Consider the following 27,037-nt stretch of genomic DNA (forward strand, 5'->3'; position numbering starts at 1 on the left):
GTCCCCCCAGCACACTGAGTGAGTGAGTACCTGCCATATACTTCCTGTCCACCCACCACACTGAGTGAGTGAGTACCTGCCATATACTTCCTTTCCCCCCAGCACACTGAGTGAGTGAGTACCTGCCATATACTTCCTTTCCCCCAGCACACTGAGAGAGTGAGTACCTGCCATATACTTCCTTTCCCCCCAGCACACTGAGTGAGTGAGTACCTGCCATATACTTCCTGTCCCCCCAGCACACTGAGTGATTACCTGCCATATACTTCCTGTCCCCCTAGCACACTGAGAGAGTGAGTACCTGCCATATACTTCCTTTCCCCCCAGCACACTGAGAGAGTGAGTACCTGCCATATACTTCCTGTCCCCCCAGCACACTGAGTGAGTGAGTACCTGCTATATACTTCCTTTCCCCCCAGCACACTGAGTGAGTGAGTACCTGCCTTATACTTCCTTTCCCCCCAGCACACTGAATGAGTGAGTACCTGCCTTATACTTCCTGTCCACCCACCACACTGAGTGAGTGAGTACCTGCCATATACTTCCTTTCCCCCCAGCACACTGAGTGAGTGAGTACCTGCCTTATACTTCCTTTCCCCCCAGCACACTGAATGAGTGAGTACCTGCCTTATACTTCCTGTCCACCCACCACACTGAGTGAGTGAGTACCTGCCATATACTTCCTTTCCCCCAGCACACTGAGAGAGTGAGTACCTGCCATATACTTCCTGTCCCCCCAGCACACTGAGTGAGTGAGTACCTGCCTTATACTTCCTGTCCACCCACCACACTGAGTGAGTGATTACCTGCCTTATACTTCCTTTCCCCCCAGCACACTGAGTGAGTGAGTACCTGCCTTATACTTCCTGTCCACCCACCACACTGAGTGATTGAGTACCTGCCATATACTTCCTGTCCCCCTAGCACACTGAGTGAGTACCTGCCATATACTTCCTTTCCCCCCAGCACACTGAGTAAGTACCTGCCATATACTTCCTGTCCCCCTAGCACACTGAGTGAGTACCTGCCATATACTTCCTGTCCCCCTAGCACACTGAGTGAGTACCTGCCATATACTTCCTTTCCCCCCAGCACACTGAGTGAGTACCTGCCATATACTTCCTTTCCCCCCAGCACACTGAGTGAGTGAGTACCTGCCTTATACTTCCTGTCCACCCACCACACTGAGTGAGTGAGTACCTGCCATATACTTCCTTTCCCCCAGCACACTGAGAGAGTGAGTACCTGCCATATACTTCCTGTCCCCCCAGTACACTGAGTGAGTGAGTACCTGCCTTATACTTCCTGTCCACCCACCACACTGAGTGAGTGATTACCTGCCTTATACTTCCTTTCCCCCCAGCACACTGAGTGAGTGAGTACCTGCCTTATACTTCCTGTCCACCCACCACACTGAGTGATTGAGTACCTGCCATATACTTTCTGTCCCCCTAGCACACTGAGTGAGTACCTGCCATATACTTCCTTTCCCCCCAGCACACTGAGTAAGTACCTGCCATATACTTCCTGTCCCCCTAGCACACTGAGTGAGTACCTGCCATATACTTCCTGTCCCCCTAGCACACTGAGTGAGTACCTGCCATATACTTCCTTTCCCCCCAGCACACTGAGTGAGTACCTGCCATATACTTCCTTTCCCCCAGCACACTGAGTGATTACCTGCCATATACTTCCTGTCCCCCCAGCACACTGAGTGAATGAGTACCTGCCATATACTTCCTGTCCCCCCAGCACACTGAGTGAATGAGTACCTGCCATATACTTCCTGTCCCCCCAGGACATTGAGTGAGTGAGTACCTGCCTTATACTTCCTGTCCCCCCAGCACACTGAGTGAGTGAGTACCTGCCATATACTTCCTGTCCCCCCAGCACACTGAGTGAGTGAGTACCTGCCATATACTTCCTGTCCCCCCAGCACACTGAGTGAGTGAGTACCTGCCATATACTTCCTGTCCCCTCAGCACACTGAGTGAGTGAGTACCTGCCATATACTTCCTGTCCCCCAAGCACACTGAGTAAAGTGCAGTACCTGCCTTATATTCCTTTCCCCCCAGCACACTGAGTGAGTGAGTACCTGCCTTATACTTCCTTTCCCCCCAGCACACTGAGTGAGTGAGTACCTGCCATATACTTCCTTTCCCCCAGCACACTGAATGAGTGAGTACCTGCCAAATACTTCCTTTCCCCCCAGCACACTGAGTGAGTACCTGCCATATACTTCCTTTCCCCCCAGCACACTGAGTGAGTACCTGCCATATACTTCCTTTCCCCCCAGCACACTGAGTGAGTGAGTACCTGCCATATACTTCCTTTCCCCCCAGCACACTGAGTGATTACCTGCCATATACTTCCTGTCCCCCCAGCACACTGAGTGAATGAGTACCTGCCATATACTTCCTGTCCCCCTAGCACACTGAGTGAGTGAGTACCTGCCATATACTTCCTGTCCCCCCAGCACACTGAGTGAGTGAGTACCTGCCATATACTTCCTGTCCCCCCAGCACACTGAGTGAGTGAGTACCTGCCATATACTTCCTGTCCCCCCAGCACACTGAGTGAGTGAGTACCTGCCATATACTTCCTGTCCCCCCAGCACACTGAGTGAGTGAGTACCTGCCATATACTTCCTGTCCCCTCAGCACACTGAGTGAGTGAGTACCTGCCTTATACTTCCTGTCCCCCCAGCACACTGAGTGAGTGAGTACCTGCCATATACTTCCTGTCCCCCCAGCACACTGAGTGAGTGAGTACCTGCCATATACTTCCTGTCCCCTCAGCACACTGAGTGAGTGAGTACCTGCCTTATACTTCCTGTCCCCCCAGCACACTTAGTGAGTGAGTACCTGCCATATACTTCCTTTCCCCCAGCACACTGAGTGAGTACCTGCCATATACTTCCTTTCCCCCCAGCACACTGAGTGAGTACCTGCCATATACTTCCTTTCCCCCCAGCACACCGAGTGAGTACCTGCCATATACTTCCTTTCCCCCCAGCACACTGAGTGAGTGAGTACCTGCCATATACTTCCTTTCCCCCAGCACACTGAGTGAGTGAGTACCTGCCATATACTTCCTTTCCCCCCAGCACACTGAGTGAGTACCTGCCATATACTTCCTTTCCCCCCAGCACACTGAGTGAGTGAGTACCTGCCATATACTTCCTTTCCCCGCAGCACACTGAGTGAGTGAGTACCTGCCATATACTTCCTTTCCCCCAGCACACTGAGTGAGTGAGTACCTGCCATATACTTCCTTTCCCCCAGCACACTGAGTGAGTGAGTACCTGCCATATACTTCCTTTCCCCCCAGCACACTGAGTGAGTACCTGCCATATACTTCCTTTCCCCCAGCACACTGAGTGAGTGAGTACCTGCCATATACTTCCTTTCCCCCCAGCACACTGAGTGAGTGAGTACCTGCCATATACTTCCTGTCCCCCCAGCACACTGAGAGAGTGAGTACCTGCCATATACTTCCTGTCCCCCCAGCACACTGAGTGAGTGAGTACCTGCCATATACTTCCTGTCCCCCCAGCACACTGAGAGTGAGTACCTGCCATATACTTCTATATAGGCCTTTCTGTTCTTACCAGTCTTACCCTGATATTAGCGCTTCATATAGAGAAGCGCTCTCTGCCCCGCGTCTCTGCCCCGCGTCTCTGCCCCGCGTGTCTGCCCCGCATCTCTGCCCCGCGTCTCTGCCCCACGTCTCTGCCCGCATCCCTGCCCCACATCTCTGCCCCACGTCTCTGCCCGCGTCTCTGCCCCGCATCTCTGCCCCGCGTCTCTGCCCCGCGTCTCTGCCCCGCATCTCTGCCCCGCATCTCTGCCCCGCATCTCTGCCCCGCGTGTCTGACCCACATCTCTGCCCCGCATCTCTGCCCCGCGTCTCTGCCCCGCGTCTCTGCCCCGCGTCTCTGCCCCGCGTGTCTGCCCCACATCTCTGCCCCGCGTCTCTGCCCCGCGTCTCTGCCCCGCGTCTCTGCCCCGCGTCTCTGCCCCGCGTCTCTGCCCCGCGTCTCTGCCCCGCGTGTCTGCCCCGCGTGTCTGCCCCGCGTGTCTGCCCCGCGTCTCTGCCCCGCGTCTCTGCCCCGCGTCTCTGCCCCGCGTCTCTGCCCCGCGTCTCTGCCCCGCGTCTCTGCCCCGCGTCTCTGCCCCGCGTCTCTGCCCCGCGTCTCTGCCCCGCGTGTCTGCCCCGCGTGTCTGCCCCGCGTCTCTGCCCCGCGTCTCTGCCCCGCGTCTCTGCCCCGCGTCTCTGCCCCGCGTCTCTGCCCCGCATCTCTGCCCCGCATCTCTGCCCCGCATCTCTGCCCCGCGTGTCTGACCCACATCTCTGCCCCGCATCTCTGCCCCGCGTCTCTGCCCCGCGTCTCTGCCCCGCGTCTCTGCCCCGCGTGTCTGCCCCACATCTCTGCCCCGCGTCTCTGCCCCGCGTCTCTGCCCCGCGTCTCTGCCCCGCGTCTCTGCCCCGCGTCTCTGCCCCGCGTCTCTGCCCCGCGTGTCTGCCCCGCGTGTCTGCCCCGCGTCTCTGCCCCGCGTCTCTGCCCCGCGTCTCTGCCCCGCGTCTCTGCCCCGCGTGTCTGCCCCGCGTCTCTGCCCCGCGTCTCTGCCCCGCGTCTCTGCCCCGCGTCTCTGCCCCGCGTCTCTGCCCCGCGTGTCTGCCCCGCGTGTCTGCCCCGCGTCTCTGCCCCGCGTCTCTGCCCCGCGTCTCTGCCCCGCGTCTCTGCCCCGCGTGTCTGCCCCACGTCTCTGCCCCGCGTCTCTGCCCCGCGTGTCTGCCCCACATCTCTGCCCCGCGTCTCTGCCCCGCGTCTCTGCCCCGCGTCTCTGCCCCGCGTGTCTGCCCCGCGTCTCTGCCCCGCGTCTCTGCCCCGCGTCTCTGCCCCGCGTCTCTGCCCCGCGTCTCTGCCCCGCGTCTCTGCCCCGCGTCTCTGCCCCGCGTGTCTGCCCCGCATCTCTGCCCCGCATCTCTGCCCCGCATCTCTGCCCCGCATCTCTGCCCCGCATCTCTGCCCCACGTCTCTGCCCCGCGTGTCTGCCCCACATCTCTGCCCCGCGTCTCTGCCCCGCGTGTCTGCCCCACATCTCTGCCCCGCGTCTCTGCCCCGCGTCTCTGCCCCGCGTCTCTGCCCCGCGTCTCTGCCCCGCGTCTCTGCCCCGCGTCTCTGCCCCGCGTCTCTGCCCACATCTCTGCCCCACATTACATCTGCAAATACTTTTCACCTTAGGACTTTCCTTCAATAAAACTAAGACAAAAGGACTTGTTTGTGCTTTGGAAGAGGGAAGACATGAGTTAAGCTAACTGGAGCCATTCATACACCACATGTGACCCTGGTTTCAGCATAGGGGGGGAAAGGAAAGAGGGGGGAGGGATAGTAAAGGGGGAGAGAGAAGGGGGGGAGGAATGGGGAGAGAAAGGAATGGGGGAGAGAAAGGAAGGGGGAGAGAGAAAGGGAGAGGGAAAGGAAAGGGGGGGGGAGAGAAAGGAAAGAGGGGGTGTAGGCGGACGCTCACAGAGGTATGCAAGGGAGACTGATTATAGTGAAATTAAATAAGCCTTTTATTGCGCCTTTTCCTTAACATCAGGAAACCATCCACAAGAGAAGTAAACAAAGCTTCTATTCACTTGGGAGTATTTCTAGTGAAATACTATGCAGTTCACAACTCCCTTAGATAAGCATGTCTCCCAGCTCCAAACATATAGCATGAAATGAACAGATATAAAAAGTCTAGTAAATAAAAGTCTTATCTGTTCCTTGTGGTTTGGAGGGAAAATCTTCTCTGTCCCTGGTTGCTACCTTTTCTTCAGGGTTTGTCAGCATTCAGGTTTAGAAGTTTCCCCTGTGTCTTGAAAGCAGCTCTGCTGTTTCTTCTGGCAGGGCTCAAGACAAGTGTCTCCAAGTTCAGCTCAGGTGTGAGCTAAGGAGTCTCTCTTCCTGTCTCAAAAGACAGGCTTTTCTAAGCCATCTAAATCAGGCAGGTGGTGTTTGTTAACTGACTGCCAGCAGTTAACCACCACACTGCTGGATTAGAGGCACATTACCTGAACAGGGATAAGTCCCGTTACATACCTCCCCTGTTTGTGGGAAGCTCAGGCTTGCCACGGCAAAGCCCATCCTTCCACTCTCATTCTAGATATCTCTGTGACTTGAATGAGAGTGGATGGAGGAAGAGAACCCTCAGTCCTGCTGGGATTGGAGCCCTTTCTCCAGTATATTCGTGTCTCCTCCCTGAAGGTGCTTGAGATCAGCACTCCTCAGTCGCTCGAGGAGGACTTTTTCTAAGTATAGTCTTTTTGCTACGTGCGCGGTCATGAGATTTCCCTCGCGTCGGGTGCTCGTCTTATTGTAGGCATACTGTATGGCAGCAGTTGCAGAGCGTTTCAAAACAGCCCTTTGAGTTTTCCGCTCTTGAAACTGTCTCTCTACCCTTTTCCCACTCAATGGGGTTGCTAGTTCAGCCTCTTTGGGGTTAAGTTGCAATTCCACACCCACTTCCAGAGAATGTCCCATCTTTTCAGCTTCATCAGCTAAGGATTCTTCTGGTTTTGATTCAGCACGTGTACCTTCTTTTGTTGCCTGTTGGGTGGCTGAAGGTTTTGCTAGTGCTTGTTTAGGTGGTTCAAATTTTGCAACCTTGTCTTTCAGATGAGCGGTATTCCCAGCTCTCACTGTACCCTTGTCTTCATGGGTTTTTGAGGCTGTGGGATACTGACGCTTAGTCAGGGTCAATACTTGTCCTTGTAGAACTGTAATCTCATCCGCGAGAGATCCCTGTTTTTTGAGTGCGTCTTGCAAGTCTCTTCTCAGGGAATTTATCTGCATGCTTTGCTTTCTCTGAGCTTGCTTCCACATTTTTATTGCATTGTGAAGCACTATGAATTTCTTTGCTCGGGCCACAGTTACTTGTTTTAGTTTCTGGACCTTCTTGTGCTCCCTTTTGTGCCGGGTCACCTGGGTTCTAAGCTCGGCCTCTAGCGATGCTTTGGTGACGCTCAGGGTAGCCTTCAGTTTCTCATGCTGCTTTGCGGGGACATACTGGGTCAGCAGACGTTCCTGCAGCACTTGAATTTCTTTAACAACCTGCAGATTGTCTTCCTGCAGCGTTTGCTGCTTCTCCTCAGCATACTGGATGTGTGTACGCAGACCTTGCAGTTGGTTCTGCAGTCGGTGCTCTGCTTCAAACTTTTCCTTGACTTCGTCTGTCAACTGAAAATTTTCTTCTTTCAGTTTTAAGTTTTCTCTTTTTAATCTTGAATTTTCTCCTTTTTCAGTCTCTGTATTCTTCAGGGCTTCTTTGCAGTCCTCCTTCCATTTACCCACATTTGCTTTAAGAATGACAGTCTCCTGGCGTGAGACTTCCTTCTCTAGGTTCAGGGTCTGAAGCTCCTTCTGAGAGACTTTGAGATCTGTATCAAGATTGACAATAGTTTCTTTAGATATGTCCAGCTCGTCAGTGAGACTGTTTAGTTCCTTTCTGGAAACTTCCAGATCTGTGCGGCAGCTGTTGGTCTCATGATGTGAGGCATCCAGTGCTCTGCTGAGTGTCTGAACCTCTTTCTGAGATACGTCCACCTCTGTCCGGACATTGTTGACCTCCTGTTGTGAGGCATTCAGCTCTACACGAAGAGTGTGAACCTCTTGCTGGAAGACTGTCATCTGCTTCAGTGCCGCCTCATACTTCCGCTTCAGCTTAGTCATCATTTTATCAGATTGGCTCTGCTTTTCATCCATGGCGGAAATAGTAGCATTTGCAGTATCTAGCTCAGTCTTGAGATCGTCTGGCTGCAGAGTACATTGCGAGCACATGTTCCTGTAGCTTCACCTTATTTTTCAGTAGCTCCGTGTAACCATCTTTCTTTTGTTTCAATTGTTCACGGAGCATATCACAGTCATGCCTGGCATTTTTCAGGGCATCCTCAGGGCTGGTCAAGGGATCGACATTCACTGGTTCCGGCTCCGCTTCCCTGGGATGGTTGGTTGAGGGTTCCTCACTGTTGGCACCGGACAGACACTTCTTTGGGGTACACGACTTTTGCCTTGGGCCCTCTGGATATTCGGTTAACCACGGGACAAATTCTCCATTTTCTTTAGGCTGCAGGGCAACTCGGTGCCCCTTTTCCTCCACAGGATCTGCGGACGTGTCTGTTCCTTCCACGGTAAGTGAAGAACCGCTTTTCTTTTTTCGCCTTTTTGTTTTGGATGACACCGTCCCTTCAGGGATACTGGGGTCTCCATCTTCATTTGAAATTTTAGCAGCGTCACTGGATCCCACCCGGCTTTTCTTGCAACTGTAATAGCTGACGGAAATATTCGGTGATCCACTGCTCCCGCTCTTTCTCCTGCTGATCATATTCGTCATCAAAGGGAGCGGTCTTTTCGGTTTGTGCCGAGTTCAGGCACCCCCACCATTCTTGGGGTGTTTTGTGGGTGTGACTCGGTTCGGGTTCCCCGTAAGAGATGTCTTCCTCTTTATTGGACTGGAAGGGCCACTCTTCCGTGGGGTAGGGTTCATTACAGGAACGCTGCATCTTGTCCTCTTCAGGTGTAATTTTCTTCCTGACCTCAGCAGGCGCTATTGCAGCTGTTGCCACTGTATTTGCTAGAACCCCCAATTGTGGTAGTCCTACAGGTGGGCATATTTTGCTTGTAGAGGTTGTAGCTCTCACAGGCATCTCTGTAGACTTTTTCTTTCTTGGATAAGTTTTACAATATCAGCAGTACTGTGCATGCATTTTCTCTTATCAGGTATACAAGATGTGCAGTTGCTAGGTAAAAACGTCTATTTGCTTTACACCATTTACTTGCTAGGTAAAATCTCTCATTAGGTATGCTGAATGTGTAGTTGCTAGGTAAAAAATTCTGTTTGCTTTACACCATTTACTTGATAGGTGCAATCTCTCTGCTTCAGCCAAATAATGTGATTTTCTGTTTGAGTTCAGTCTCAACTTTGGGTATTATGACATTCACTCTTCACACTTTGGGATACCTTTTACACAGCTCAGCAATTCCTTTTTTTCTAGTAGGCAATTTTACCCTCAGCACTTGTTTACTGAAAATTCCCCTGCTTCAGAACAGTCTTGCATCAATTTTCACATTTTTCTGCATATACTCCATTCACAACTGGTAGTCCTATGCGGTGTGGCAGCCTTTACTTGCAGAATCAGTACCGCTCATGGGTCACCATCTGTATTCACTGCTTCAGCTAAACATTTGAAAATAACAAACGACTATCCCTTTCAAGGGCTAACTCACTTCTTGAACCCTGACTATGGCTGGAAGGCAAACCCCCTATTTCAATGACCATATTACACTTTATTGTGATAGGCAAATAAGGTTTTACCTGCTTCAGCAGTCTCTCTCCTTTTGGGATTGGGGAAAAGAGTCCATCTGTGGTTTTGTAAGTTTCAGTGCAGTGGTGTGTATCACTTTAACTCTGATCTCTGCTGCATGAGATTTTTTTTTTTTTTTAAGTTGCTCAGACTGTTTGTAGGCAAAAAGCATAAAAAATTTTTCACAGAACAAATCTCCGGTACTTTCTAACTTCAAAGACCACCTCTCGTCCCACTTCGGACACCATATGTAGGCGGACGCTCACAGAGGTATGCAAGGGAGACTGATTATAGTGAAATTAAATAAGCCTTTTATTGCGCCTTTTCCTTCACATCAGGAAACCATCCACACAAGGAGTAAACAAAGCTTCTATTCACTTGGGAGTATTTCTAGTGAAATACTATGCAGTTCACAACTCCCTTAGATAAGCATGTCTCCCAGCCCCAAACATATAGCATGAAATGAACAGATATAAAAAGTCTTATAAATAAAAGTCTTATCTGTTCCTTGTGGTTTGGAGGGGGAATCTTCTCTGTCCCTGGTTGCTACCTTTTCTTCATGGTTTGTCAGCATTCAGGTTTAGAAGTTTCCCCTGTGTCTTGAAAGCAGCTCTGCTGTTTCTTCTGGCAGGGCTCAAGACAAGTGTCTCCAAGTTCAGCTCAGGTGTGAGCTAAGGAGTCTCTCTTCCTGTCTCAAAGGACAGGCTTTTCTAAGCCATCTAATCAGGCAGGTGGTGTTTGTTAATTGACTACCAGCAGTTAACCACCACACTGCTGAATTAGAGGCACATTACCTGAACAGGGATAACTCCCCTGTTACAGGGGGAGAGAAAGGAAAGGGAAGGAGAGAAAGGAAAGAGGGGGAGAGAAAGGAAGTGGAGGAGAGAATGGAAGTGGAGGAAAGAAAGGAAGTGGAGGAGAGAGGAAGTGGGGGAGAGAGGAAGTGGGGGAGAGAAAGGAAGGGGGAAGAGAGAAGGAAGGGGAGAGAGAAAGGAAGGGGGGAGAGAGAAAGGAAAGAGGGGGGGGGAAGGAAAGAGGGGGGGGGGAGAAAAGAGGGGGGTGTCCTGGAACAGCATTCATATTTCTGTTCACCCCCCCCCCCCTTTGCAGCTTCTGCCTGTCAGCTCCTTATTTCAGCTGCATGTATATTTGCTCTGAAAACACACACCGCCTGTGAAACACACACACACACACACACACACACACACACACACACACACACACACACACACACACACACACACACACACACTGCCCGTGGAACTGATACATTGTTGCATTTGGGCTTTCCAGTTAGCTTATAACCAGGTTGTCTTGGCAACCCCCTTTGCCCCCGTGGCTTAGTGGCGTTTCCCTTACTCCCCTGTCTGTATTCACAGATAGTCTCATCCTCAGACTGTTCCTGTTCCCAGAAAGCTATATACTTCCTGTCCCCCCAGCACACTGAGTGAGTACCTGCCATATACTTCCTGTCCCCCCAGCACACTGAGTGAGTACCTGCCATATACTTCCTGTCCCCCCAGCACACTGAGTGAGTGAGTACCTGCCATATACTTCCTGTCCCCCCAGCACACTGAGTGAGTGATTACCTGCCATATACTTCCTTTCCCCCCAGCACACTGAGTGAGTGAGTACCTGCCATATACTTCCTGTCCCCCCAGCACACTGAGTGAGTGAGTACCTGCCTTATACTTCCTTTCCCCCCAGCACACTGAGTGACTGAGTACCTGCCATATACTTCCTGTCCCCCCAGCACACTGAGTGAGTGAGTACCTGCCTTATACTTCCTTTCCCCCCAGCACACTGAGTGAGTGAGTACCTGCCATATACTTCCTGCCCCCCCAGCACACTGAGTGAGTGAGTACCTGCCTTATACTTCCTTTCCCCCCAGCACACTGAGTGAGTGAGTACCTGCCTTATACTTCCTTTCCCCCCAGCACACTGAGTGAGTGAGTACCTGCCTTATACTTCCTTTCCCCCCAGCACACTGAGTGAGTGAGTACCTGCCACATACTTCCTGTCCCCCCAGCACACTGAGAGTGAGTACCTGCCATATACTTCCTGTCCCCCCAGCACACTGAGTGAGTGATTACCTGCCATATACTTCCTTTCCCCCCAGCACACTGAGAGAGTGCAATACCTGCCATATATTTCCTGTCCCCCCAGCACACTGAGTGAGTACCTACCATATACTTCCTTTCCCCCCAGCACACTGAATGAGTGAGTACCTGCCATATACTTCCTTTCCCCCCAGCACACTGAGTGAGTGAGTACCTGCCATATACTTCCTTTCCCCCAGCACACTGAATGAGTGAGTACCTGCCATATACTTCCTTTCCCCCCAGCACACTGAGTGAGTGAGTACCTGCCATATACTTCCTTTCCCGCCAGCACACTGAGTGAGTGAGTACCTGCCATATACTTCCTTTCCCCCCAGGACACTGAGTGAGTGAGTACCTGCCATATACTTCCTTTCCCCCCAGCACACTGAGTGAGTGAGTACCTGCCATATACTTCCTTTCCCCCCAGCACACTGAGTGAGTGAGTACCTGCCATATACTTCCTTTCCCCCCAGCACACTGAGTGAGTGAGTACCTGCCATATACTTCCTGTCCCCCCAGCACACTGAGTGAGTGAGTACCTGCCATATACTTCCTGTCCCCCCACCACACTGAGTGAGTGAGTACCTGCCATATAGTGCCATGCTCCTCCTCCTGGCTGTGTGAGAGGGGCAGAGTGCTCCCCCTCCTGGCTGTGTGAGAGGGGCAGAGTGCTCCCCCGGGCAGGGCTCCTCCTCCTGGCTGTGAGAGAGGGGCAGAGTGCTCCCCCGGGCAGGGCTCCTCCTGGCTGTGTGAGAGGGGCAGAGTGCTCCCCCGGGCAGGGCTCCTCCTCCTGGCTGTGTGAGAGGGGCAGAGTGCTCCCCCGGGCAGGGCTCCTCCTCTTGGCTGTGTGAGAGGGGCAGAGTGCTCCCCCGGGCAGGACTCCTCCTCCTGGCTGTGTGAGAGGGGCAGAGTGCTCCCCCGGGCAGGGCTCCTCCTCTTGGCTGTGTGAGAGGGGCAGAGTGCTCCCCCGGGCAGGGCTCCTCCTGGCTGTGTGAGAGGGGCAGAGTGCTCCCCCGGGCAGGGCTCCTCCTCCTGGCTGTGTGAGAGGGGCAGAGTGCTCCCCCGGGCAGGGCTCCTCCTGGCTGTGTGAGAGGGGCAGAGTACTCCCCCGGGCAGGGCTCCTCCTCCTGGCTGTGTGAGAGGGGCAGAGTGCTCCCCCGGGCAGGCCTCCTCCTCCTGGCTGTGTGAGAGGGGCAGAGTGCTCCCCCGGGCAGGGCTCCTCCTGGCTGTGTGAGAGGGGCAGAGTGCTCCGCCTCCTGGCTGTGTGAGAGTGGCAGAGTGCTCCCCCGGGCGGGGCTCCTCCTCCTGGCTGTGTGAGAGGGGCAGAGTGCTCCCCCGGGCAGGGCTCCTCCTCCTGGCTGTGTGAGAGGGGCAGAGTGCTCCCCCGGGTGGGGCTCCTCCTCCTGGCTGTGTGAGAGGGGCAGAGTGCTCCCCCGGGCAGGGCTCCTCCTGGCTGTGTGAGAGAGGCAGAGTGCTCCCCCGGGCAGGGCTCCTCCTCCTGGCGGTGTGAGAGGGGCAGAGTGCTCCCCCGGGCAGGGCTCCTCCTCCTGGCTGTGTGAGAGGGGCAGAGTGCTCCCCCGGGCAGGGCTCCTCCTGGCTGTGTGAGAGGGGCAGAGTGCTCCCCCGGGCAGGGCTCCTCCTCCTGGCTGTTTGAGAGGGGCACAGTGCTCCTCCTCCTAGATGTGTGAGAGGGGCAGAGTGCTCCCCCGGGCAGGGCTTTTCCTGGCTGTGTGAGAGGGGCAGAGTGCTCCCCCGGGCAGGGCTCCTCCTGGCTGTGTGAAAGGGGCAGAGTGCTCCCCCGGGCAGGGCTCCTCCTCCTGGCTGTGTGAGAGGGGCAGAGTGCTCCCCCGGGCAGGGCTCCTCCTGGCTGTGTGAGAGGGGCAGAGTGCTCCCCCGGGCAGGGCTCCTCCTCCTGGCGGTGTGAGAGGGACAGTGTGCTCCCCCGGGCAGGGCTCCGCCTCCTGGCTGTGTGAGAGGGGCAGAGTGCTCCCCCGGGCAGGGCTCCGCCTCCTGGCTGTGTGAGAGGGGCAGAATGCTCCTCCGGGCAGGGCTCCTCCTCCTGACTGTGTGAGAGGGGCAGAGTGCTCCCCCGGGCAGGGCTCCTCCTCCTGGCTGTGTGAGAGGGGCAGAGTGCTCCCCCGGGCAGGGCTCCTCCTCCTGGCTGTGTAAGAGGGGCAGAATGCTCCCCCGGGCAGGGCTCCTCCTGGCTGTGTGATAGGGGCAGAGTGCTCCCCCGGGCAGGGCTCCTCCTGGCTGTGTGAGAGGGGCAGTGTGCTCCCCCGGGCAGGGCTCCGCCTCCTGGCTGTGTGAGAGGGGCAGAGTGCTCCCCCGGGCAGGGCTCCGCCTCCTGGCTGTGTGAGAGGGGCAGAATGCTCCTCCGGGCAGGGCTCCTCCTCCTGACTGTGTGAGAGGGGCAGAGTGCTCCCCCGGGCAGGGCTCCTCCTCCTGGCTGTGTGAGAGGGGCAGAGTGCTCCCCCGGGCAGGGCTCCTCCTCCTGGCTGTGTAAGAGGGGCAGAATGCTCCCCCGGGCAGGGCTCCTCCTGGCTGTGTGATAGGGGCAGAGTGCTCCCCCGGGCAGGGCTCCTCCTGGCTGTGTGAGAGGGGCAGAGTGCTCCCCCGGGCAGGGCTCCTCCTCCTGGCTGTGTGAGAGGGGCAGAGTGCTCCCCCGGGCAGGGCTCCTCCTCCTGGCTGTGTGAGAGGGGCAGAGTGCTCCCCCGGGCAGGGCTCCTACTCCTGGCTGTGTGAGAGGGGCAGAGTGCTCCCCCGGGCAGGGCTCCGCCTCCTGGCTGTGTGAGAGGGGCAGAATGTTCCCCCGGGCAGGGCTCCTCCCCCTGGCTGTGTGAGAGGGGCAGAGTGCTCCCCCGGGCAGGGCTCCTCCTCCTGGCTGTGTGAGAGGGGCAGAGTGCTCCCCCGGGCAGGGCTCCCCCTCCTGGCTTTGTGAGAGGGGCAGAGTGCTCCCCCGGGCAGGGCTCCTCCTCCTGGCTGTGTGAGAGGGGCAGAGTGCTCCCCCGGGCAGGGCTCCTCCTCCTGGCTGTGTGAGAGGGGCAGAATGCTCCCCTGGGCAGGGCTCCTCCTGGCTGTGTGAGAGGGGCAGAGTGCTCCCCCGGGCAGGGCTCCTCCTCCTGGCTGTGTGAGAGGGGCAGAGTGCTCCCCCGGGCAGTGCTCCTCCTGGCTGTGTGAGAGGGGCAGAGTGCTCCCCCGGGCGGGGCTCCTCCTCCTGGCTGTGTGAGAGGGGCAGAGTGCTCCCCCGGGCGGGGCTCCTCCTCTTGGCTGTGTGAGAGGGGCAGAGTGCTCCTCCTCCTGGCTGTGTGAGAGGGGCAGAGTGCTCCCCCGGGCAGGGCTCCTCCTCCTGGCTGTGTGAGAGGGGCAGAGTGCTCCCCCGGGCAGGGCTCCTCCTCCTGGCTGTGTGAGAGGGGCAGAGTGCTCCCCCGGGCTGTGCTCCTCCTCCTGGCTGTGTGAGAGGGGCAGAGTGCTCCCCCGGGCGGGGCTCCTCCTCCTGGCTGTGTGAGAGGGGCAGAGTGCTCCCCCGGGCAGGGCTCCTCCTCCTGGCTGTGTGAGAGGGGCAGAGTGCTCCCCCGGGCAGGGCTCCTCCTGGCTGTGTGAGAGGGGCAGAGTGCTCCCCCGGGCAGGGCTCCTCCTGGCTGTGTGAGAGGGGCAGAGTGCTCCCCCGGGCAGGGCTCCTCCTCCTGGCTGTGTGAGATGGGCAGAGTGCTCCCCCGGGCGGGGCTCCTCCTCCTGGCTGTGTGAGAGGGGCAGAGTGCTCCCCCGGGCAGGGCTCCTCCTCCTGGCTGTGTGAGAGGGGCAGAGTGCTCCCCCGGGCAGGGCTCCTCCTCCTGGCTGTGTGAGAGGGGCAGAGTGCTCCCCCGGGCAGGGCTCCTCCTCCTGGCTGTGTGAGATGGGCAGAGTGCTCCCCCGGGCGGGGCTCCTCCTCCTGGCTGTGTGAGAGGGGCAGAGTGCTCCCCCGGGCAGGGCTCCTCCTCCTGGCTGTGTGAGAGGGGCAGAGTGCTCCCCCAGGCAGGGCTCCGCCTCCTGGCTGTGTGAGAGGGGCAGAGTGCTCCCCCGGGCAGGGCTCCGCCTCCTGGCTGTGTGAGAGGGGCAGAGTGCTCCCCCGGGCAGGGCTCAGCCTCCTGGCTGTGTGAGAGGGGCAGAGTGCTCCCCCGGGCAGGGCTCCTCCTCCTGGCTGTGTGAGAGGGGCAGAGTGCTCCCCCCGGCAGGGCTCCGCCTCCTGGCTGTGTGAGAGGGGCAGAGTGCTCCCCCGGGCAGGGCTCCGCCTCCTGGCTGTGTGAGGGGCAGAGTGCTCCCCCGGGCAGGGCTCCTCCTGGCTGTGTGAGAGGGGCAGAGTGCTCCCCCGGGCAGGGCTCCGCCTCCTGGCTAGCCATGCTGATCCGCTTCCTTGTCTGTGTGTTGCAGGAGGGGAGGGCGGCTACAGGAAACAGCTCAGCTTTCCAAGCAGCAGCAGCACAGGGAGACAGGGGGAGGGGAGAGAGAGGAGGGGAGAAGGAGAGAGGAGGGGAGAAGAGAAGGAGAGAGGAGGGGAGAGAGGGCTCACACAGCCCCCAAACATGCACAGCTGAGTCCTACCAACGCCTGCACCCTACCCTGCCCCCCCGTGGGGTGTCTGTGCCAGCGGGCCACCCTTCGGAAGCTTCCCAGGGGGGCGGCACCTGTTGCATTTGGCAGGATTGAGATCCCACGGTCCGGAGACCCCCTCACCTGCTCACAGGTACGGGAAGAAGGACAACCCCCCCCCCCTTCCCTGCGTCCTGCCACAGCCAGCGGACGGCTAACGAGGTGTGATCTCAGGGGTATCGGACAAGCCCCTCTTCCTGCCGCACCCCCCCCCCCCCCCACTGCTCTGGACAATGTAAGCGAGGACACTGTGCTGACCCCCCCCCAGCCCAGAGACTGTGCTGACCCCCCCAGCCCAGAGACTGTGCTGACCGCCCCCCCAGCCCAGAGACTGTGTGTGCGGGGATCGCTCGCGAGGACTTTGGGATCAGCAACAGCTTAATGTGCAAGAGGGGAGTGCCTGCGTGAGAGAGCGGAGCAAAGAGGAGTCCTGCCGTGAGAGAGCGGAGCAAAGAGGTGTCCTGCCGTGAGAGAGCGGAGCAAAGAGGAGTCCTGCCGTGAGAGAGCGGAGCAAAGAGGAGTCCTGCCGTGAGAGAGCGGAGCAAAGAGGAGTCCTGCCGTGAGAGAGCGGAGCAAAGAGGAGTCCTGCCGTGAGAGAGCGGAGCAAAGAGGAGTCCCAACGTGAGAGAGCGGAGCAAAGAGGAGTCCCAACGTGAGAGAGCGGAGCAAAGAGGAGGCCCAACGTGAGAGAGCGGAGCAAAGAGGTGTCCCTACGTGAGAGAGCGGAGCAAAGAGCAGTCCTGCCGTGAGAGAGCGGAGCCTGGGACTTTGCTGAAGCAGAGCCGGGTCTCCGCAGCAGGTGCACCTGACCTCTGATTGGCCCTTTAAATCTACATTAAAAAACCTGTAATTAGCACTAAGTACTCGGGCGTCGGGTACTGTTACTCATTATATACCGGCGCCGATCCGCACACTCCCATCCCCCCGGGTAACCGTGATCTGCGGGGTGAAACCCGGAGGCCAAGCACCCCTACTCCTGCGCTGCCTGGGAACCCGCGCCCCCGCGCTGCCCGGGAACCCGCGCCCCCGCGCTGCCTGGGGCCCCCGCGCTGCCCGGGAACCCGCGGACGGCCGGCGTTTGGCGTGGGTCGGAGTACCGGATCTCGGGGATCGGCCCCGGGCGAGATTTCCTGGGGATTTAAAGCTTCCCTTCAAACAAGAGCACAGGTGCTGAGCCCGAGCCGGGGTGCCACCCGCCGAAAAATAAACTCCTTGCCCGCGGCGGGCGAGCCCCGGGGCGCGTGAAGCGTTCCTGCCCGCGGCTCCGGGCACCGCGCCATAGTAATGCCATGGCACACACCTGAAATACCTGTGTCTCTGCAGGCCACGTTTTGCAGCTCATCGCCGTGGCGTACGTCGACCGGCATCGGTTTTAGAAGACGCGGGAAACTGCGCGGTGTGGCGGGCGCCGCGCCTCCACCCGATGCCATGCTGACGCCCGCGCAGCTGGCGCTACGCCCACGTTCCGCACGCTTGCCTCCGGCGGGGCTCGCTCCGCTCCCTGCGCCGGCGTTCCCGCACCGTCTCTGACGCGGTTTGTCGTGCCGACCTCACCCCCCGTCGCAGCCTTCCCCCACCCCCCCCCCCCCTCTCCGCCGGGACCATGGCGGAGCACGCGGAGCTGCTGTCGGAGATGCCGGCGGTGAGCCGGATGAGCACGCAGGAGCGGCTGAAGCACGCGCAGAAGCGCCGGGCGCAGCAGCTGAAGAAGTGGGCGCAGTCCGAGAAGGACGGACAGGGCAAGAAACCCAAGGGGCGGCAGAAACGGCAGGGGGGCAAGGAGGAGGAGCGCAGGGTGGCGTTCCCCGAAAACGTGACGCTCCTGGAGGCTGCCGCGCGCAACGACGTGGAGGAAGGTAAGTGGGGGGGGGGGGGGGCTGGTCTTTGGCGTGGGTTCTTACTGTCGGGGTTAGCGCCTCAGTCCCACTAATATCCCAAACATAGTGCCGCCTCCTTTTCACTGTAACCGCCACTGCCAAAATCTTCGGCCTAGCGGTATTATCGGCGCGCATGCGCCATATTTATTTGCGGGTCCTCCTTAAATATGGCCGCCATTGTGAATTTAACGCCACTCTCCCTTAATAAACACGGCGCCAGGCTGCCAAAGAAACCTCCGACTTTCTCAGCCGCCGTAGAGACGGCGTCACGGGAACGCGTGATATTATCTCACGGCAAGTCCACCCTGTGCTGCTATTTATGGGGGGGGGAGGGGCAGGGGGGCTTTGCATGGGACAATGTAAGCCAGTCCTGGTTTTTAAATAGGGAGTGAAGATTATAAAGGGGAATGACCGCACAGCCGACGCAGCTTTGTTCTGTAAGTGACGTTTCGGCTCCGGCGCGGGGTGAGCGCCCAGAGGATAATCCCTGTGCTGTTTGCTGGGAGCGGGGGGTTGCGTTACTTTGGGCGCGCGCCCCAAGGATAATCCCTGTGCTGTTTGCTGGGAGCGGGGGGTTGCGTTACTTTGGGCGCGCGCCCCGAGGATAATCCCTGTGCTGTTTGCTGGGAGCGGGGGGTTGCGTTACTTTGGGCGCGCGCCCTGAGTATAATCCCTGTGCTGTTTGCTGGGAGCGGGGGGTTGCGTTACTTTGGGTGCGCGCCCCGAGGATAATCCCTGTGCTGTTTGCTGGGAGCGGGGGGTTGCGTTACTTTGGGAACAGGTATAATGCGATGAGATTAGTGCAGTCCCGGGAGCTACAGCCCTCCAAGGGCCGCTTTAGGGATATCCCTGCTTCAGCACAGGTGGCTCAATCAGTGGCTCAGTCTTTGACTGCATCACCTGTGCTGAAGCAGGGATATCCTTAAAACGTGACCGGTTGGTGGCCCTTTAGGAATAGAGTCTTCGACTGAGCCACCTGTGCTGAAGCAGGGATATCACTAAAACCTGACCTGTTGGTGGCCCCTGAGGATTGGAGTCGGCCGCTCCTGGATTAGGTGAAAATCCTTTAAAACTTTTAGTTGCTATGGAGACATTGGAATTTTTTTTTAACCTGGGTAATGTCACATGGGAGGGCTCGCAACTCCGTGTAAAGAGTGTCAGCTCTGCGGGACAGGGTCTCCTTTAGCCATTAGAGTGTAAGCTCTGCGGGACAGGGTCTCCTTTAGCCATTAGAGTGTAAGCTCTGTGGGACAGGGTTTCCTATAGACATTAGAGTGTAAGCTCTGTGGGACAGGGTCTCCTTTAGCCCATTAGAGTGTAAGCTCTGTGGGACAGGGTCTCCTTTAGCCATTAGAGTGTAAGCTCTGTGGGACAGGGTCTCCTTTAGCCATTAGAGTGTAAGCTCTGCGGGACAGGGTCTCCTTTAGCCATTAGAGTGTAAGCTCTGCGGGACAGGGTCTCCTTTAGCCATTAGAGTGTCAGCTCTGCGGGACAGGGTCTCCTTTAGCCATTAGAGTGTAAGCTTTGCGGGACAGGGCCTCCTTTAGCCATTAGAGTGTAAGCTCTGCGGGACAGGGTCTCCTTTAGCCCATTAGAGTGTAAGCTCTGCGGGACAGGGTCTGCTTTAGCCATTAGAGTGTAAGCACTGCGGGACAGGGTCTCCTTTAGCCATTAGAGTGTCAGCTCTGCGGGACAGGGCCTCCTTTAGCCATTAGAGTGTCAGCTCTGTGGGACAGGGCCTCCTTTAGCCATTAGAGTGTAAGCTCTGCGGGTCAGGGCCTCCTTTAGCCATTAGAGTGTAAGCTCTGCGGGACAGGGTTTCCTTTAGCCATTAGAGTGTAAGCTCTGCGGGACAAGGCCTCTTTTAGCCATTAGAGTGTAAGCTCTGCGGGACAGGGTTTCCTTTAGCCATTAGAGTGTCAGCTCTGCGGGACAGGGTCTCCTTTAGCCATTAGAGTGTCAGCTCTGCGGGACAGGGTCTCCTTTAGCCATTAGAGTGTCAGCTCTGCGGGACAGGGTCTCCTTTAGCCATTAGAGTGTCAGCTCTGCGGGACAGGGCCTCCTTTAGCCATTAGAGTGTAAACTCTGCGGGACAGGGTCTCCTTTAGCCATTAGAGTGTCAGCTCTGCGGGACAGGGCCTCCTTTAGCCATTAGAGTGTAAGCTCTGCGGGACAGGGCCTCCTTTAGCCATTAGAGTGTAAGCTCTGCGGGACAGGGCCTCTTTTAGCCATTAGAGTGTAAGCTCTGCGGGACAGGGTCTCCTTTAGCCATTAGAGTGTCAGCTCTGCGGGACAGGGCCTCTTTTAGCCATTAGAATGTAAGCTCTGTGGGACAGGGTCTCCTTTAGCCCATTAGAGTGTCAGCTCTGCGGGACAGGGTCTCCTTTAGCCATTAGAGTGTCAGCTCTGCTAGACAGGGTCTCCTTTAGCCATTAGAGTGTCAGCTCTGCGGGACAGGGTCTCCTTTAGCCATTAGAGTGTCAGCTCTGCGGGACAGGGTCTCCTTTAGCCATTAGAGTGTAAGCTCTGCGGGACAGGGCCTCTTTTAGCCATTAGAGTGTAAGCTCTGCGGGACAGGGCCTCCTTTAGCCATTAGAGTGTAAGCTCTGCGGGACAGGGCCTCTTTTAGCCATTAGAGTGTAAGCTCTGTGGGACAGGGTCTCCTTTAGCCATTAGATTGTAAGCTCTGTGTGGGGAGAGACCACTGTGTGTGATTAGAAGCAGTAAGTGGGAGAGGGAGAGAGAGAGGGAGAGGGAGGGAGAGGGAGGGAGAGGGAGGGAGGGAGAGGGAGAGAGAGAGGGAGAGAGAGAGGGAGAGAGGGAGAGAGAGAGAGGAGAGAGAGAGAGAGAGAGGGAGAGAGAGAGAGAGAGAGAGAGAGAGAGAGAGAGAGAGAGAGAGAGAGAGAAGAGAAAGAGAGAGAGAGAGAGAGAGAGAGAGAGAGAGAGAGAGAGAGAGAGAGAGAGAGAGAGAGACTCTTTGTAACTATGCAACCATCTAATAGGCTTCACTAAAGAAATCTAACCACGGTAAGAGCAAAGATTGGGCTTCTTTTGTTTCTCTGGAAATGAATGCCAGTAGGTCTGTGATTAGGGGCGAGTTTTTGCCAGCTTCGTAATCTCTCTATGCTTATCAGAGAGACGATAAGGGAGTGGGGTTGGGGGGGGGGGGGGGAGAGACAATAAGGGGGGGGGGAGAGACGCAGGGGGGGGGAGGGACGATAAGGGGAGGGGGAGAGACGGGGAGAGACTGGGAGAGACGATAAGGGGAGGGGGGAGGGTGAGAGACGGTAAGGGGAAGGGGAGAGACGGGGGGGGGCTCTGCCTGAGCAAACTCTTGCTGAACACACGGTGACGCGGGAGCAGCTGGAGATGACCATCCCCGTCCCACGGCTCGGCGCCCCGTATTTACACACGGACTTTAATACAGTATATACAGACCTGTTAGTTTGGGGGGGATTCCCCTTTATTTTTATGATCGCTTTGCGTTCATCCCGCGCAGTTTTGCATCATTTTGCCACTCTGCCACCTCTGTTGGGCGGCTATTCCATGAAACCACCACCCTTTCCTACCTCCCATTTCCCCCGAGGCTCCCAGCCTGCAGCCCCAGGGAATAACCTCCTTTCTCTGAGAGATTTATTAATTAATTTATTTATAAAATATGTTACCAGGAAGTAATACATTGAGAGTTACCTCTCGTTTTCAAGTATGTCCTGAGCACAGAGTAAAACAAATAATACATGGTTACAAGTACAGTTACATAAATGAGCAGGGTATACATTATATACAAGACATTGCGTGCACTGTTACAGATAATATATATTATGAGCGTATGAAACAGTTACAGACCAGGTTAAAGTGTGAGACAGCCTTAGATTTGAAAGAACTTAAGCTGGTGGTGGATGTGAGAGTCTCTGGTAGGTTATTCCAGTTTTGGGGTGCACGGTAGGAGGACGACCGTCCGGATACTTTGTTGAGCCTTGGGACCATGAACAGTCTTTTGGAGTCTGATCTCAGGTGATAGGTGCTGCATGTGGTAGGGGTGAGGAGCTTGTTCAGGTAGCTGGGTAGCTTGCCCAGAAAGTATTTGAGGGTGAGACAGGAAAGGTAAACTTTGCGCCTAGACTCGAGTGATGACCAATCTAGTTCTTTGAGCATTTCGCAGTGATGTGTGTTGTAGTTGCATTGGAGAACAAAACAACAAATTGAATTGTAGAGTGTGTCAAGTTTGCTAAGGTGGGTTTGAGGAGCCGAGCCATATACTATGTCTCCATAGTCAATAATTGGCATTAGCATCTGCTGTGCAATACGCTTTCTGACCAGGAGACTTAGGGAGGATTTGTTCCTGTAAAGTACCCCTAGTTTGGCATAGGTCTTGGTTGTCAGGGTATCAATGTGCATCCCGAATGTTAAGTGGGAGTCAAACCATAAGCCCAGGTATTTAAAACTAGTGACAGGTGTTAGGGTGGTGTTAGCGTTGGTACTAATCAGGAGCTCAGTCACTGGAAGCTTTACAAATTTAGTCTTGGTCCCAAATACCATTGTTACAGTCTTGTCAGTGTATAAAAATAGTTTGTTTTGGGAAATCCAGTTTTCGAGACTCAAAAAGTCAGACTGAAGTATGTGTTGAAGGTCAGAGAGGCTATGGCTGTGTGCATATAGGATTGTGTCATCTGCATACATGTGTATTGAGGCTTCCTTACAAGCTGTGGGAAGATCATTAATGAGAAGAGTAGGGGCCCCAGAACAGAGCCTTGTGGGACACCACAGGTGATATCCAGGGGGTTGGAGTTAGAGCCTGAGATGGACACATGTTGGGATGCCTCCCTTGGTGATAGTTTCTCTTACCCCCCCTCCCCCCCCCACTTTGCGGCTAGGGATCTCCCGTAGCCCGCGCATCATGTTGGTGACCCTATTAAAGCCTGCAATTCTGTCCCAGAATCCTCCGCTGCACGGGGACCCATGTACCTGAGGGGACTTTGCTTTGATGTGCGGGGGGTGTCGCTTCTGTTTCCTGAAATGCAAGAACCTCACGACTCCAGTTTCTTACGCGTGACACATATCTCGTTAACAATGAGGCTGGGACCTGGCCAAGGTGTGTGCAGGCGCACAAAGTAGGTCAGCGACAACAGTGTACAGCACAAACAGCGACAACAGTGTACAGCACAAACAGCGACAACAGTGTACAGCACAAACAGCGACAACAGTGTACAGCACAAACAGCGACAACAGTGTACAGCACAAACAGCGACAACAGTGTACAGCACAAACAGCGACAACAGTGTACAGCACAAACAGCGACAACAATGTACAGCACAAACAGCGACAACAATGTACAGCAAAAAGAGCGACAACAGTGTACAGCACAAACAGCGACAACAGTGTACAGCACAAACAGCGACAACAGTGTACAGCACAAACAGCGACAACAGTGTACAGCACAAACAGCGACAACAGTGTACAGCACAAACAGCGACAACAGTGTACAGCACAAACAGCGACAACAGTGTACAGCACAAACAGCGACAACCGCGTACAGCAACAACAGTGTACAGCACAAACAGCGACAACAGTGTACAGCACAAACAGCGACAACAGTGTACAGCACAAACAGCGACAACAGTGTACAGCACAAACAGCGACAACAGTGTACAGCACAAACAGCGACAACAGTGTACAGCACAAACAGCGACAACAGTGTACAGCACAAAGAGCGACAACAGTGTACAGCACAAACAGCGACAACAGTGTACAGCACAAACAGCGACAACAGTGTACAGCACAAACAGCGACAACAGTGTACAGCACAAACAGCGACAACAGTGTACAGCACAAACAGCGACAACAGTGTACAGCACAAACAGCGGCAACAGTGTACAGCACAAGCAGCGACAACAATGTACAGCACAAACAGCGACAACAATGTACAGCAAAAAGAGCGACAACAGTGTACAGCACAAAGAGCGACAACAGGGTACAGCACAAACAGCGACAACAGTGTACAGCACAAACAGCGACAACAGTGTACAGCACAAACAGCGACAACAATGTACAGCACAAACAGCGACAACAATGTACAGCAAAAAGAGCGACAACAGTGTACAGCACAAACAGCGACAACAGTGTACAGCACAAACAGCGACAACAATGTACAGCACAAACAGCGACAACAATGTACAGCAAAAAGAGCGACAACAGTGTACAGCACAAAGAGCGACAACCGCGTACAGCGACAACAGCGTACAGTACAAACAGCGACAACAGCGTACAGCACAAACAGCGACAACAGTGTACAGCACAAACAGCGACAACAGTGTACAGCACAAACAGCGACAACAGTGTACAGCACAAACAGCGACAACAGTGCACAACACAAACAGCGACAAGTGTACAGCACAAACAGCGACAAGTGTACAGCACAAACAGCGACAACAGTGCACAGCACAAACAGCGACAACAGTGTACAGCGACAACAGTGTACAGCACAAACATGGACAACAGTGTACAGCACAAACATGGACAACAGTGTACAGCACAAACAGCGACAACAGCACAAACAACGACAACAGTGTACAGCACAAACAGCAACAACAGCGCACAGCACAAACAGCGACAACAGCACACAGCACAAACAGCGACAAGTGTACAGCACAAACAGCGACAAGTGTACAGCACAAACAGCGACAAGTGTACAGCACAAACAGCAACAACAGCGCACAGCACAAACAGCGACAACAGCACACAGCACAAACAGCGACAACAGTGCACAGCACAAACAGCAGCAGAATCACACTTGCTTCTCCATACATTGTCCCGGTTCCATTCCCAGCGCAGCCTCCTACCCGCTGTGTACAGCTTGCACACTGACACATATCCGCGTTGGGAGGGGGAGGGCAGTTTCCCAGCCCAGAACCCCCCCCCCATCATATCGCAGGTCTGATCCTTTATATTAAGCCTATCTTCTGTCCCTGAGATTCTGCCCACGGTTCTGAACAAGAAAGTGTCATCCAAGATTAACCTGAGTGTCGATCATTACTACAGTATATTGATCCATTATAGATTTGTAGATTAACACTAAAAAGTAGGTTGTAGGTTGTTATATCTTTTAGGGGACCTACATAAGCGTTCATCACAGATGCGTGCACTTTAAAAAGAGACCTGTGAGGGTTGGGAAGCTCTGTACACGTGAAGAAGAGACCTGTGAGGTTTGGGTAGCTCTGTACACGTGAAGAAGAGACCTGTGAGGTTTGGGTAGCTCTGTACACGTGAAGAAGAGACCTGTGAGGTTTTGGAAGCTCTGTACATGTGAAGAAGAGACCTGTGAGGTCTGGGTAGCTCTGTACACGTGGAGAAGAGACCTGTGAGGTTTGGGAAGCTCTGTACATGTGAAGAAGAGACCTGTGAGGTTTGGAAAAGTTTGTATATATGAATGTAGCCCCCCCCCCTCCCCTTTGGGGACTATAAATTCGTATAAGGGGTTAACAGCCTTAATGGGTTAACTGTGTGAGATCTCTCGGGTTGTTCCCCTCCCCCTCGTGGATTACTATGCAGAAAGGGAGTCACTCCTTTGTATGGTGTGTACACCAGTGGTGTAACTATAGGGAGATAGAAGTGTGTATATATATATATAGATCCGCCAGATGTTCTAGAAGCCGGTTCCTCAGAGTTCAGACGGAAGCCTCACTGTGAGTCCTGTAAATAGGGTTATGTGTGTGTTAAGGATGTCCTGCCACCATTTATTGTGTTCAATCAAGGAACGTGCCCTATATAGTCAGCGCCCACAGTAATGGCCCAAGATTGTTCTCTGGCCAGAAGAGGAGTGAGCGTGTGCTCAGCAGGGAAGAGGAGTGAGCGTGTGCTCAGCAGGGAAGAGGAGTGAGCGTGCGCTCAGCAAGGAAGAGGAGCGAGCGTGCGCTCAGCAGGGAAGAGGAGCGAGCGTGCGCTCAGCAGGGAAGAGGAGCGAGCGTGCGCTCAGCAGGGAAGAGGAGAGAGCGTGCGCTCAGCAGGGAAGAGGAGCGAGCGTGGGCTCAGCAGGGAAGAGGAGCGAGCCTGCGCTCAGCAGGGAAGAGGAGCGAGCGTGCGCTCAGCAGGGAAGAGGAGCGAGCGCGCGCTCAGCAGGGAAGAGGAGCGAGCGCGCGCTCAGCAGGGAAGAGGAGCGAGCGCGCGCTCAGCAGGGAAGAGGAGCGAGCGCGCGCTCAGCAGGGAAGAGGAGCGAGCGCGCGCTCAGCAGGGAAGAGGAGCGAGCGCGCGCTCAGCAGGGAAGAGGAGCGAGCGCGCGCTCAGCAGGGAAGAGGAGCGAGCGCGCGCTCAGCAGGGAAGAGGAGCGAGCGCGCGCTCAGCAGGGAAGAGGAGCGAGCGTGCTGATCCCATGGACGAGGTGGGCAGTGCCCAGAGTGACGGGGTACTGATCCCAGAAAGCAGAGTGTATTCCCACCTAAGGCCGTGCATATCCCCGCAGCGACGCCGCGCAGCGCCAAAACAAATACTATGCATCCCCACAAAGTGCTTATACCTACCGCGACTGTCGTGCTGCTCGCTACTGCAATGCGGGAGACAGTTGAAGCGTTTTCCAAATTTTGTGGTTGCGACGGCGCATCACGTGACGCATCACGGGACACAGTCTCGCTTGTGCTCATGTCACTCCGCGACGTCACAGATGCGCGCGCACGCACGCGTTGCAGTGCGTGTGTATAATCGGAGCCTTCGGCCCACTTGAGGTGGGGCATTCTTGACACTATGAAGGAGATTGCCAATCTACCTTTTATCCGGGTGTTCCAATGTGATGGCACTGACCTGTTTCTGGGTTGTATTGTACGTTCCAGTACTGTGGCCTGTCCATGCTTGAGGATGTCCATGTTGATGCTGCACACCATACAATAATTTAGCAGATGCTCGCTGTTACCGATGCTCCTGGTCCAGGGGAGCCCCTGTCAGTGAAAGAACGCCAGAATCAGCAAAAAGGAGAGGGGCTCAGGGCACTACGGATTAGATAAGCACTTAGCTAATAAATGTTCTTGAAATCCGCAGTGCCCTGAACCTCTCTCCTTTCTGCTGGCTTGGGATAGAACATCACTCCAGTCG

The 27,037-nt window shown here is 55.6% G+C and overlaps 1 protein-coding gene across 1 annotated transcript in view; it reads left to right on the forward strand.

The window, feature by feature from the left end:
- The first annotated feature begins 15,953 nt into the window (after positions 1 to 15,953).
- Positions 15,954 to 27,037, forward strand: part of PPP1R16A (protein phosphatase 1 regulatory subunit 16A) — a 103,780-nt gene continuing 92,696 nt past the window's right edge. Inside the window, exon 1 of the mRNA XM_075580868.1 lies at positions 15,954 to 17,938. Within this exon, the coding sequence (XP_075436983.1) occupies positions 17,686 to 17,938 (253 nt within the window). The 5' untranslated portion in view covers positions 15,954 to 17,685. The remainder of the gene's footprint in view (positions 17,939 to 27,037) is intronic.

Source organism: Ascaphus truei, chromosome 2 (assembly GCF_040206685.1).
Source record: "Ascaphus truei isolate aAscTru1 chromosome 2, aAscTru1.hap1, whole genome shotgun sequence".
Taxonomy (NCBI): Eukaryota; Metazoa; Chordata; class Amphibia; order Anura; family Ascaphidae; genus Ascaphus; species Ascaphus truei.